General features: G+C 40.1%; 1 protein-coding gene across 1 annotated transcript in view; it reads right to left on the bottom strand.

Moving 5' to 3' along the window:
* ocrl (OCRL inositol polyphosphate-5-phosphatase) overlaps positions 1-12,662 on the bottom strand; it is a 20,209-nt gene extending 7,547 nt beyond the window's left edge. The window contains 19 exon segments of the mRNA XM_034211796.1: positions 238-473; positions 2,095-2,260; positions 2,453-2,563; positions 2,675-2,810; positions 3,045-3,154; positions 3,652-3,763; positions 4,096-4,131; positions 4,133-4,278; positions 4,683-4,799; positions 5,104-5,218; positions 5,329-5,430; positions 5,762-5,935; positions 6,101-6,335; positions 6,846-7,034; positions 7,955-8,068; positions 8,399-8,434; positions 8,800-8,891; positions 10,919-10,998; positions 12,168-12,662. Coding sequence (XP_034067687.1) covers positions 238-473; positions 2,095-2,260; positions 2,453-2,563; positions 2,675-2,810; positions 3,045-3,154; positions 3,652-3,763; positions 4,096-4,131; positions 4,133-4,278; positions 4,683-4,799; positions 5,104-5,218; positions 5,329-5,430; positions 5,762-5,935; positions 6,101-6,335; positions 6,846-7,034; positions 7,955-8,068; positions 8,399-8,434; positions 8,800-8,891; positions 10,919-10,998; positions 12,168-12,236 — 2,376 coding nt within the window. The 5' untranslated portion in view covers positions 12,237-12,662.

The following is a 12,662-nucleotide window of genomic DNA, read 5'->3' as shown; positions in this document are numbered from 1 at the left end:
TCATGCGCTCCAAATGTAGACTGTGTGACTTAGTTTACCCTGAGGGGGGGGGGGAACAAGCTCTCACACGTCCCCACTCTGGTTTCAGGTGGCGAAAAGCTACAGAGTGAGGACAATCTGAATGTAAATGCGGTGCGTAAAGGAAGGTTTATGTTTCACTATCTGGTCTTTAACTAGTCTGAGGAAAATATGTCTGTTCACTGTGAACAGGTCTGACTGGATCTCCTTCTCCCTCACCAGGTCGATCAGCTTGGTGATGGGGATCTCTCTGATGGGCTTCTTCATGCGGCACAGGGTCTCCAGCGAGGTGCCGAAGCAGCTGGGCAGGTAGTTCCCAGAGATGGTGATGAAGTAGTCTTTGCCCCGGTCCAGATGGAGCACCAAGATGTCCTCTATGGCGTCCTCTCCGGAGTTCAGCAGCGTGACAGAGTCTTTACTGACGTACACCTCCAGGTAGATCTCCAGGGTCTCGTCTGTTCAGGAAGATGTTTTATTGAAAGATTAAAAAACGTGTAAAGGGCATGATTCTCCACAATAACCAAAATGACTGGGTTTTGGATAGGAATGGAATATATGAAACGGCGTAACTCTGTTAGGATGCAAATAAAGGTGACTGTATTTCGTTACCGTTACATCAAAATAAGGCATAATCAGAATAACCAAGACATTGAAAAGTGAGAGCAGGATATATGCAGGAATCCTGAAGTCAAATGCAATACCTTTTTTAAGACCCTTTCCGTACATTTTAAGACCTCATCGCCACTTCGAGTTTTAACCGGTTACATTGGCGACACACTTTACTATATACAGTATTGATTGTCCTTCCTCCTTATCTTCCAACCATTTGGAAGCAAGCTTGCATTTCCCCATAACGATGTTGATTAACAACCGGCGTAAACGGACCTTCGCGCGCTATCAAGCAGTGAGCGTGCGATGTCCTGTTCAGATAACGTCAAATCTAACGGGATGCCATAAATAAACTACACAGAATCACACTACACACCTACGCAATGATTACATTCAGGCAGACTGTAGTTTACAACCTCTTTGGACAATTTATATACTTATTGAAAACAAGCTACAAAATGTAATACCTTGGAAAATGCCGTTTAATACTTTTTAAATAGCCTTAATTTTCGCTAAATTGATTTATCTACTTTTAATACTTCTTAAGACCCCGTGGACACCCTGGATAGGGATTATGAGGAGAGGAACCATTTTGAAATACACTTTAAACTAAGTGGGCTCACACAATGTTCTTATTTTATATGTAATGGGGAAAAATATCAAAGTACAAACCAGCGTAGTTTGTTCACTGTTCTTGTTACTGAGAGTCATTCAAGAGTGAGTGTGGAATTTGTATGTAGGTTAATTTAGATGAACTCATGAGTAGCTGCTGCTGCCCCACATTTCAATCGAGCAACACCAATGTGCCAAACCATCAGAGTCCTTGGATGATGACACCATGTCCCCAGCCTGAAGGCATGACTTTCACTAGCTGTCGTTCCTCTTTTCAGATTTACATAATACAAAAAAATATCATCATTTTTCTTTTTGTCTTTATTTGCACACTTTGGTATCATTACCAAAAAGTGACAGAAAGTAATCCAGTTATTCTACATTTAAAAACTGGTAAGATATTGTTTTAAAGTAGCAAAACACAAGACATAAAAGTTGTACTGGAGAATTGTGTACCTGATCATAGGGCTGTGCAATTAATCGTATTTTAATCTCGTTACGATTTTGGCTTGCAACGATTACGAAAACAACGTAATCGAAATAAAACGATTATTATTTTTTAAATTAATTTCTTTAATTAATTTTTGTATTGGTTTTTCAGTTGAATTATACTTATAGTTCAGGGTAATCAACTGTTAAAAACATACTGTTCCATTGATTTTTTTTTCAATAAATGGATGTTTTCAAAGTAAATGGATAATCGTTTTTTAATAATCGTGATATCAATTATTAACCAAAATAATCGTGATTATGATTTTTGCCATAATCGCACAGCCCTACCTGATCACAGATCTAAACTCGAGGTAATAACCCTAGAGACATCAAAAAAAAGAAAAGGGGAGTTTTCAGACTTACTGGGCTCTAAGAATCCATCGCTTGGCTCGGCACGGAGCCAAGACTTACAATACTGCGTGTCGTTGAGTTTGGGGATGAAGGCGAAGTGACAGGGGACCTGCCCGTCATTCGTTATCAGGAAGTGCTCCTTCTGAAGCTGGCGGAATTTCACATTCCCAAATGAGAACTGCAGGACAGGGAAAGAGAGAAAACATTAACCACAGGTTCCAAGCGATTGTTTTTTTGTGTCTCCAATTTTTACGGGAAGTCATAACAAGCTTCTTTGTTTTAAAGGTCATCAGTGATTAGTGCGTGAGATGATATCATGAAGGAAGGATCATAAGACAGCGTGATGAGTATGTGAGGACTTTATGTTTACCTCTCTCCTGCTCAGCGTTAAAGATGGAAGGAAATCATTCTCCATTCTGTCCATCGCGCGCACAATCTCCTCAAACACCTTTTTGTGGCGCGGCTCATTTACCACCTTGACCTGTTACACAAATAACACAGTCATATTTAGTCATATTTAAGTCATAGCAGTGCATTTTTTTAACTAAAACCAGTCTTTGTGTTGTTGTTTTGTGTCACTATAGCTTCTCACCCCCACAGTGAAGAGAGCACTGACAGGCTTGTGGTCACTAGTTTGCAGCTCCATGTGACTCCGGTATTTGAGCTGCTTGATATTGTTGCCCCTCCACAGGATTCGGTCACACCAAGCCGGGACACGGCACTTCCCACTGCAGGAAACAGTTTCAGAGGCAGAGTGAAGGGTGAGACCTCAGACACACATACAGTACTGCTGACTCTCTGTTAGTGTAACGATAAGCTGGAACAAGCTTCCTGACTGGCAAAAATTCATCCGGATTCCAAAGAACAAACTAAACAAAACAACTTGGCAAAAACAAAACCGGAGGATTGTTTTGTATATGGGGAGAAAGCAGAAGGTACTATACAGGGATCAATGTTTTCACCTTGAGTCCCATCGATCCGTTTTGGGGTCGTACTTGTACGTGGGAATGAAGTTGATCTCTCCCTCTATGAAGTCTGTGAAGGCTTTCTTTGTCTGCCTCTGAATGTTCAGCTACACAATGGAAAACGGCAACACATCAAAGTTTAATTTGGTGAAGGAGTCCAATCAAAATCAGTAGTCATTATCAAACAGACAAGTCATAGATTAAATAATGGCAGATTACAAACACAGCGAGTGTAGTTATCTTTAGCAATTTGTTTAATAACGCTATTTGCAAAACAGCTTCCCTTATTCATTTGCCAAACTTCTATTTATCATCAAATATTTACTGTTTTATTCATATTTACACATCAAAGGTCGCAACAGATACACTACAGCTACAACTTAAGAGCTAAAAAGTCTTAGGAGCAAAAAGAAAATACTGAATACATGACAAAGGACTCAAGTTATTCTAAAACTGCTGCCGAGGGAAACTGTCATTAAAGAAACAAACAGACATGGGATTTTCTTGGTACTTAATATTTATCACAAAATGTATTTCTAAAAACCTGCTGATAGTTGTCTTAATCAAAAGTAAAAGTGGTGCTTAGTTTTCAACAGACTCTTACCTGATCAACATCCTGAAGCTTTTTTAGGTCATTCTGAGCAATGTGATGTTTGACCTCAGCAGCATCGTACAAACACAGACGGTAGTTCAAATCCCCGAGCCAGATTACTACACTGAAACACAAACAGAGACAAAGGTGGCTTAACACAACAGAATCACAGCAACACGTTTGTAGTGGTAAGGATGTGAAAACTCAAATCATATCAACAAGACTGGTAGTGAGCAGCTTATGTTTGTAGAGACAGAGACAAGTCAGTGTATTAAGTAATAAACTCGGCAGTATAGAATTATTAAAAAGGTAGTTTTGTAGAATTCTGAAAAAGTAATCAAATCATTTGAAACCAATAATAAAACACAATCTTAAACTGGCGATACAAGCATAATCCTGAGTTTGCACTTTAATTCAATGATCTCCCTCTGGACATTTAGTGGCTGAGGAACTCACTCGTGTTTGACGATGCTGAGAGGGGGGGTGGTCCAGTAAGTGGAAGGTCATGCGGGCGCAGATGTCTTTATAGTCCTGGTTGCGGCGCTCAAAGTCTTCAACGTGTGCTGCTAGATGGGAGTTCACGATGCAGAAGCTAGTGTTGTGGAAAACAAACCTCACTGCCACACCTCCTTTGTTCCCCTGCAAAAAACAAACACGAACATTAAAGGATTAAACACAACATATTTTCATGCAGGAATAAGGTCTATGTAACATTGAAAAAAGAAAATCAAACTGAGGCTGCTGTATAATGTAATCATCATTACATTATTATTATAACAATAAAAATGTACTGTAAGTGCCAGACAGCACTCATTTATGGCATTTATTTGAGTAGATTAACCCATTTACTTGGTATGATAACCGTCGACTTTCATACGACGGTATATCTTGAAACTGCTGCAACATTTATGTTGTTCTTAATACTGAACACAGCCATTTTACTCCTTGACCTTTAATGGAAAACAACACTGCACATGTACTTCAAGGTTACTTATTACTATGTGTATTGTGAGGCAGTTTGTCTGAGTTTGGTGTGAACAAACCATTTTCCCCATGATTCCCGTCCCCACATGCTCTGCAGCCACTTCTTTTATGTGGTTCTTGTGCATCTTTTTGACGAAGATCACAAGCATCATCCCGACAAGTCGTATGATCCGGACCTGAAGACATTTAAAAAATAAAAAAGACATTACAGTTATATTTCTTCTTAATCTTTGTAATATTTGTCTATCATGTTTATTCACTTTTTAAGATTCTTAATATTAAAGAACTTATATTTATAGATATTTACTGTTATTTTTCATGTTCAAATAAAAAATAAACAAACATATTCATTTATCACCATCAAAGGACCACAAATGGCTGCATTTTTATGGAGCTTTTATCGAATTTGCTTTTGCAACAAGCCCTACACATTTTCACCGATTCTTCTCTTAAAAGGTTTTCCTCCCCTCCTCTACTCACCCTTTTGTATTTGAATTTTGAGGGCAAGCACCTCTCTATAGCTTCGACCCACAGCTGCTCTTTGGATGAGTCCATGTAGAAGAAAGCTTCAGTGCTCAGGTCCAACTCTTGAAAACTGCAGTCATAAACCAAGTCACCATACTGGGTGTTAGTGAAGCAAAAGCCTTAAACGATATGCGTGACTTCATGTTCAGAAAAGGTACTGTAAGTTATATTCTCACTGACCCCAGAGCATAGAGATCTGGAGGCTCTGTGTCGCTGCAGAGCCACGGCTCGAGGCTGCTGTCCGGAGCCTGGCCGTTCACGTTCCACGTTCCTGTGAAAATCCTTTCAAAAACAAAAGCAGAATTAATGTAGTGTGGGGTTAAAGTGTCCAGGAGCAGCATTGTCTTTATCACCAGAACGTTCATACTTTTAAAAAGGGCCAACTCAAGACCAACAGTTTTATTTTAGGCTTTTAAATTTAACTTAATGTAATCTTATTTTGTTGTTATAAAGTGCTTTTGATAAGAACAAAGTTTCTCTGTCTATGGATTTGGAGGAAGATGGTGTTGATAATTGTTTGTTTGTGAAGCATTTCGTGTTACCTTTTGTGTATGAAAAAAGCTCAATCAATACAGTTTGATTGATTGATCGATCATGAAGCTGCTGCTCTCACCTGAAGTTCTGGATGTCCACGAACTCGTTCTCCTTCTTGCCCAGGCGGTGCTTGATGAGGTATTCTCTCTGTCCCGCCTGGCTGGAGAACATGGCCTGTCTCATGCTGTTGGTGGTGGGGCTTTCACACCAAGACATGGGCCTGTCGCCGCGATCAAACCCTGACCTGAAACTACTGCAATGGAAAAAGTCATTATGATTTAGCACCAGAAATAAAGACATACTTCACTTGGAGTCAAGTCACATATATAAAATCCAAACAGTTTTTAACAGAAACTATATTTAGCCAGCTCCAGTGTTTGCAGTAAACCTGACACGGTGTAATGAAAGGTCAACTTACTCCGGTCGGGAGTTTTCTCTGGTCTGTAGGGAGACAACTCTGTCTTTAGGGATTGGTGGAGGAGGCAGAGGATTGGATGGAGCCTGGGAGGCTTTGCGAGGAGGTAGAGGGGGAACCGGAGGAGGATCTCTAACAGCAACTATGCGGTTCTGGTGGTTCTTCTTTTCCTCCACTTTGAGAGCGTGGTTGAAGTTGTCCTCGAAGCCAAAGTCTGACGCGAGTGATTGAACTGAATCTTCAGAAACAGGAAATGACAACGGAAGATACCATTTTAGAGCAACCTATAACACCAGTGGCTCAGTCAGTAGGGGCTTGGACTGGGAGCTGTAGGGTCACCGGTTCAAGTCCCCGACCAGACCTAAAATATGGAGTGTGGACTTCTACTTGGAGAGGTCCCAGTCCACCTCCTGGGCCCTGCCGTGGTGCCCTTGAGCAAGGCACCGGACATCCCCCTTCCCCCCTCACTCCCATTGCTCCCCGGGCGCTGTACAATAGCTGCCCACTGCTCCTAGTACTAGACTCCTACTAGGATGGGTTAAAAGCAGAGAACACATGTCACTGTGTGCTCTGCATGTGTGACCATTAAAGAGGGTTTCATCCCTCCCAATTCTAATTCTTCTAACACACTTCAGGAAAGGGAAAACCCCAAAGAGCATAATAGGGCCTCTTTATGGTAGCTTCCAAATACGATTTTTGTTAAGAGATGGATTTTTCTAAAAGTTACCACAGTACATGTGTACATTACCTGTCTTATTAGTTGACCTGCTATTGTTGAGGTTGGGAGGCAGTGCAGTGGTCAATTTGGGGGGGTTGACCCCAGAGCCCACTGAGTTCACCGTCTTGTTTGCTCTCTGCGGTGGGATGGGGACTGGGCTCCTCAGGACTGTTGGTGCAAGGGGCTCCATGGTTTTGGGTTTCTTGAGTATGGATTCAACTGGGAAAAAACAGCTTTGTCAGTATGAAGCCAAACTATGATCAACACAAACGTACTCATCCAGAAGTGGCATCTTTCTAGTGATTATTTTAAGCTGTGTTAAAAATAAACAATGAAATGTGTTACAGCTTGCTCATGAAGGATGGATGTCTTTTTAAACCTCTGACTCAACGTGCACATCCTGTTTCAGCTGACCTCACTGAATGTAAATATGACCGCACAGATATAAAAAAAATAAGCCAACACCCATAAGAGCAATGTTGTCAAGTAGAGTACACCAGCAGCTCCAACTGGCTTGTTGCCAAAAAGAGTAAAGAGGCCAATGTTCCACTGTAATATCACTGATTACTAGGACATTACAGTTATCAACTAAAGAATGAATGAGTGCTATCACATTAGTAAGAGAGGAACAGGATGAACAGGTTCTGAGTACAGAAATACTTAACAGCTCACTGACCCGTGTCCATACCGGAACAAAAGGCATTATTTCTCGAGGGTACAGCTTAGTGTGGTAGCAACTTGAACTAGCATCTTATTAAAAACACTTAACATTCACATCAGAAATGCAATTAGGCAAAACCCATGTTATGACAATCACAGGTACCTCTGTATTGAGTATTATAAACCTTAACAACGTCATGATATTTTAAGATTTTAGAAATAGTTACCACAGTTTGCAGTTGAGGAGTATGAGTAACACGGCTACAATATGAATGTAAGAAGGAAAGCACATCGACGTAAGCCTGGGGCTTCTTTAAAGGGGGATCTGATTTCAAAGAGACTCTCCACAACCGTGTGGACGGCAAGTACACACAGGAAATCAGTGAGCGCTGTAATCCACCCTCAGAGAATGAATGTTAGATGAGTGATTTAATAATTAATCACCCAACAGCCTTAGACTACAGACAGTGACGTCTTACCTTGTTGCTGAGCACTCTTCACCTGGATGAGGAAGGTCTGAGTCCGATCATCGTTCTGCAGCTCTAACAGCAGCTCTGGAGCTTTCTCGCCTTTGATTCGTATCCTAATGCAAGCTGGAGAGGAGTACAGAGAACACACACACACTCACTCACACACATGTTGGATACCTTTAGGTTTTGCATACACATCCAAATGCCTACTGTCTAGAAAACAAAGCATAGTGATTTAAATTGAACCAACACGGCATTCTTTCAAATAGCCCTGGTAACCCATGACAAGCGTCTGCTACTAAATACAGAGCATTTGGCTGAAAACATGCTCTAAAAATACGGGTGTGTTGCAACAAATGCCATGTTTAGCTCTCTTTTGTTTCCACAATTAAGGCCATATTATCTGCAGAAAGAGTCAACAGTTAAATGTGAAGATAGGTAAGTCATACTTACATGTTTCTAAGTTAATAAGAAGAGCCTCTGCAGCCTCTGAAAAGAAAGCGGCAAGATCATTTAAACGGTGCAGTTCAAAGGTTGGTTGTGGGAGTAAACCAGAGTGGTTATAAATTATTTCAAACTCAAGTTGTCATCGTCGTCTTCCAGGTCGACCGTAAATGCTCTTTGGACTTTCACACTACACTAGTTATCAGCAAAACATTTATTGTAGTAGTAGTAGTAGTAGTAGTAGTAGTAGTAGTAGTAGTAGTAGTAGTAGTAGTAGTAGTAGTAGTAGTTAAGGTGAGGATAATCTCTATAAACATGAAGAAAAGATGGTGGCAAATGACATTTGATTATACTTTACAGACCTTAAAGTATTGTGAACTTGATATTAGGGGGGAAGAAAAGTCACATACCTTGCAAAATGTCAAAGTGACCATTGATGGGTATAGACAGCTCAGCGACTGGACGAGACACGACAGCATCAGGGTTGGCGAAAACACGAAATCTACGTGAGAACAGCATAGACTTAACATCAAGTCTGAGACAATGTTATTAATAATCTACAATTCAATTAAAACATCTACATCACAAAGCATATACAGACTGTCTGCAGCTTTTTCTTTTATTATTCTTATATTTTATAACAGCCAGTTTCTTGCAATTAGAATTGTGTTTCATGCACTGAACATTTATGACATGAGTAAATGTAGTAAGGATTAGATTGTAATCATCCATTGATTAAAACGTGAATTCTATACTTACACAAATCTGAAACGCACATGCACGCATGCAAAGCCTCCTTTAGTCTAGCAAGCAGTCAAGGTGCTTTAGTTGAATATGCAAACAATAACTATCAAGCGTTTTGCTTCAGTCAAGTCTTTCTGATAAAAGTCCAGTGTAGCAACCTAGCACATATTCTGAGGAGCTACACTTTGGGTAGTTAAATAATTAATATGAACATCTTTAAATCTGGGGTGTGGGTGTTATTGTGGGCGAGGTCATATTTCACTCTCTAACAATGGCTGACTAAAAGCCAGGGTCAGAGCTGCTCGCTGGTCGCTGCCCACGCTTCCTCTTAGCTTCACAATAACTCTGATTACTGTAGAAGACGGGAAAATGATTCAGCCCTTCTGCTGTGTCAGAGTGCAGATCTCCAGAGTCTGATGTCGAAAGCGTCATGACAATCAACAACTGACCAATGAGGGTGTTAACTAAATAATAAGAAAAAGAACACTGTGTGACACTGTTAGCCGCATTAAATACTTGTTTTATAAATGTAATATAGCTGCAAAAAGTCTATTAAAATATGAATTGTGGCAAACATAAGTCTTGAAATTATATCATTAATTGTAACGCAGGGAGAACTACTCTAACCTTAATGAGATATTGCATTAACAATATATATATGTGCCATAAAAATAAACACAATTTCTTCAGACACTTCAACTTGCAGGGTTGTTGTATTTGATAGAAGAATATAATATAATTGGGAGGGATAAAACCCTCTTTAATGGTCACACATGCAGAGCACACAGCACACAGTGAAATGTGGCCTCTGCATTTAACCCATCCTAGTACCAGGAGTCTAGTACTAGGAGCAGTGATGTGCTTATTCTGGGTTTTTTTGCCGACAGGCTTATGGGCCGGCTATATGTTATATAATATCCGTAAAGCACCAACTGAAACCCTGACAGCTTGGAGTCTCCATGACTCTTGAGTTTGGTGTGTGTGGTTTAGCTAAGGACAGAGCACATGTGAGTCTCATTACACTCCAGGACTAACTGAGGAATTCTGGATAACGGTTGAGCTGACTGCTGGTAGGGGTAATTGCTTTCTCCTTCATGCTAGTTGCCGCCACGCATTAAAGCGTGCTGCAAACACAAACACTGATAGTTTATCAGACCCACAACATCCTCTTTTCAAATCAAAAGCTGAAGCTGCCATGACAAATTCAAATCCTGTAAGTAAACAGCACCAAGGACTGTCCGTAAGCTTAGTCTATGAAGAGTGATGCATGCAGCAACACATTTCTTATCACTGGAGATACTGAACCTTGTTTCCACTATAACATAGAACATTTGTTATCGGTCCTCAGGTTCTGTCTGACCATGTATAACACAAGATAAACCGACCCTTTTCACCTTAAAAAGCTACATATTCCTGGTGTTTTTTCTGAAAGTACACCTGACCGGAGGGATATAGTCATGCAAACCGTCTCTCACAATATAATTATTTTGTAATGCCTATCTATCTAATCTATTCATTTGATTAGACAAGACAACCAACACTTATACACAATGCCCATAAGACAAACACTGAGTATTTACATTCAAACAACGAAAATAAGTTGTCAAAAAAAGTGTGATTTGACAAGAATAAAGCAAAACCTATAAGGGAAGCCGATGCTGCAGATACACATCTAAAATATCAAGCTGTTCAGGAATGCTTTAAATCCTTAAATATCTTACTCAATGTATCTACTGCCTGACAAAAATACTAAGATTGTCAGCCATCAGGTTCTCTGGTACTTACATAAATTCTCCACTGCGCTCTAATAGAGACAGAAGTCTGGGCTCCTTCTGGCCAGCCCTCAGCTGCTGAGCTTTCACAGTGTGAGCATCACAATCAAGGAATCATCATTACTGAGGGGGGAAAAGGCGCCTGGACATCACAAGCACTGAGATTTTATTTTAACTAACCGCAGACAGACAGAGAGAGCAAAGGTGTCATTTCAGGATTATTAGTTAGTTTGCGTGTGGTTAGATTAAGGATAATCAGAGTTAATGAAGCCATGCTGGTTGAACATTAAAAGGCAAATGAATGTGATACATGTCAATTCATAAGGCACAGAAGAAAAGAGCGGCAAAGGTGTTTAGCTGATGAACCTTTAAAAAAGACAAATAACGTTATTCTGCTTAAAACATGAGGATTTAGTTAATTCAACAAGATGAGACTGGTCACATTGGTGTGGTTAGTAGTGACCTGATTAAAAAATAAACTGTATCTATAAAATAACCATGTGAATACACTCATATGAGCAAACTAGCTACTACAATACAGCAGAGGAGGAAGAAGTACTCAGGTTTTGTACGTAAGTAAAAGTAGAAATGCAAAATTTAGGAATACTCTGTTACAAGTAAAAGTCCTGTATCCAAATGTTACTCAAATTAAAGTACAAAAGTATTTGCATCAAAATATACTTTAAGTCCTAAAAGTACTCTTCTTTATGCAGGTTGGCTCATTTCACAATCATATATAGTGTATGTTTTGGTTATAAGTATTGATGCATTCATGTGCTTTTCATAGCTGGCCATGGTAGAACTACTAATTGTGAATGTAATCCAGGTGTGTCTAAAGTTGTTTATGAATAATCTATATCTGCAGTAACTAAAGGTACTACATAAATGAATTGGAGTACAATATTTACCTCCTGAATATTTGTGGGGTAGAAGTCTAAATTAGTAAAACATTTAAGTGAAGTACCTTAACAATTGTATTTAGGTACATTACTTGAGTACATGTACTTAGTTACTTGACACCACTGCATATATGTGGTTGGAAGTGAACTGATACAAAAATAAACTGCATTTATAAAATAACCATGTGAATACACTCACACGAGTAACCTAGCTCGTACACTACAGAACGTGTCTGGTTATCAAATACAAGTTAGCTGCATTGCTAACTGACGTTAGAGCTAATGTTAGCCAACAAGCTAACGGTAAAGCAAATTGACAACATGCACTGAAAACAAGGCTGTAAAATAACTCAAAAAGGATATTGCCAAACAATCCTCGGTGCATATTCCCAGAGAGGACTCCATCCTTACCGATATATGACAAATGGCCATTTATCATGGGTTAGTGTTCTTTGAGTCCAGACACGGAGAGAGAAAGTTAAATTCCCACCCGGTGCGGCGGCCTTCCGGGATGATAGCTGTTCGGTGGTGGGGTGCTAATGCTAACCGATGTTAGCCAGCGGTGGTTGTTGTCGCTGGACGTGGGTAGATGTTCAACAGAGTCAATACATCAGAGTATCCCGGTTAGTGTGCACCATTCTTACAAAAACAGCTGAGTATCCGTTTTCCTTTCTGTGTCAGAGAACAGGCTGGCAGCACGACATGTCTTGTAAGTTGAGGCTGATGGAAGCTAGCTAGTTACCGAGAGTTTGGGAGGTTCACTCCATGGTTCACTCCCCTTCTTCTCCTGCCCTCTCTCTGCTCAGTTATTCGGCTTCATCATCTGGATTTCTGGCGGCGGGTGGCAACAAGTATGAG

This window comes from Gymnodraco acuticeps, unplaced genomic scaffold, assembly GCF_902827175.1.
Source record: "Gymnodraco acuticeps unplaced genomic scaffold, fGymAcu1.1, whole genome shotgun sequence".
NCBI classification, from domain to species: domain Eukaryota; kingdom Metazoa; phylum Chordata; class Actinopteri; order Perciformes; family Bathydraconidae; genus Gymnodraco; species Gymnodraco acuticeps.
Note: the sequence above shows the minus strand (reverse complement) of the source record. Positions and strands in the feature narration are given on the sequence as shown.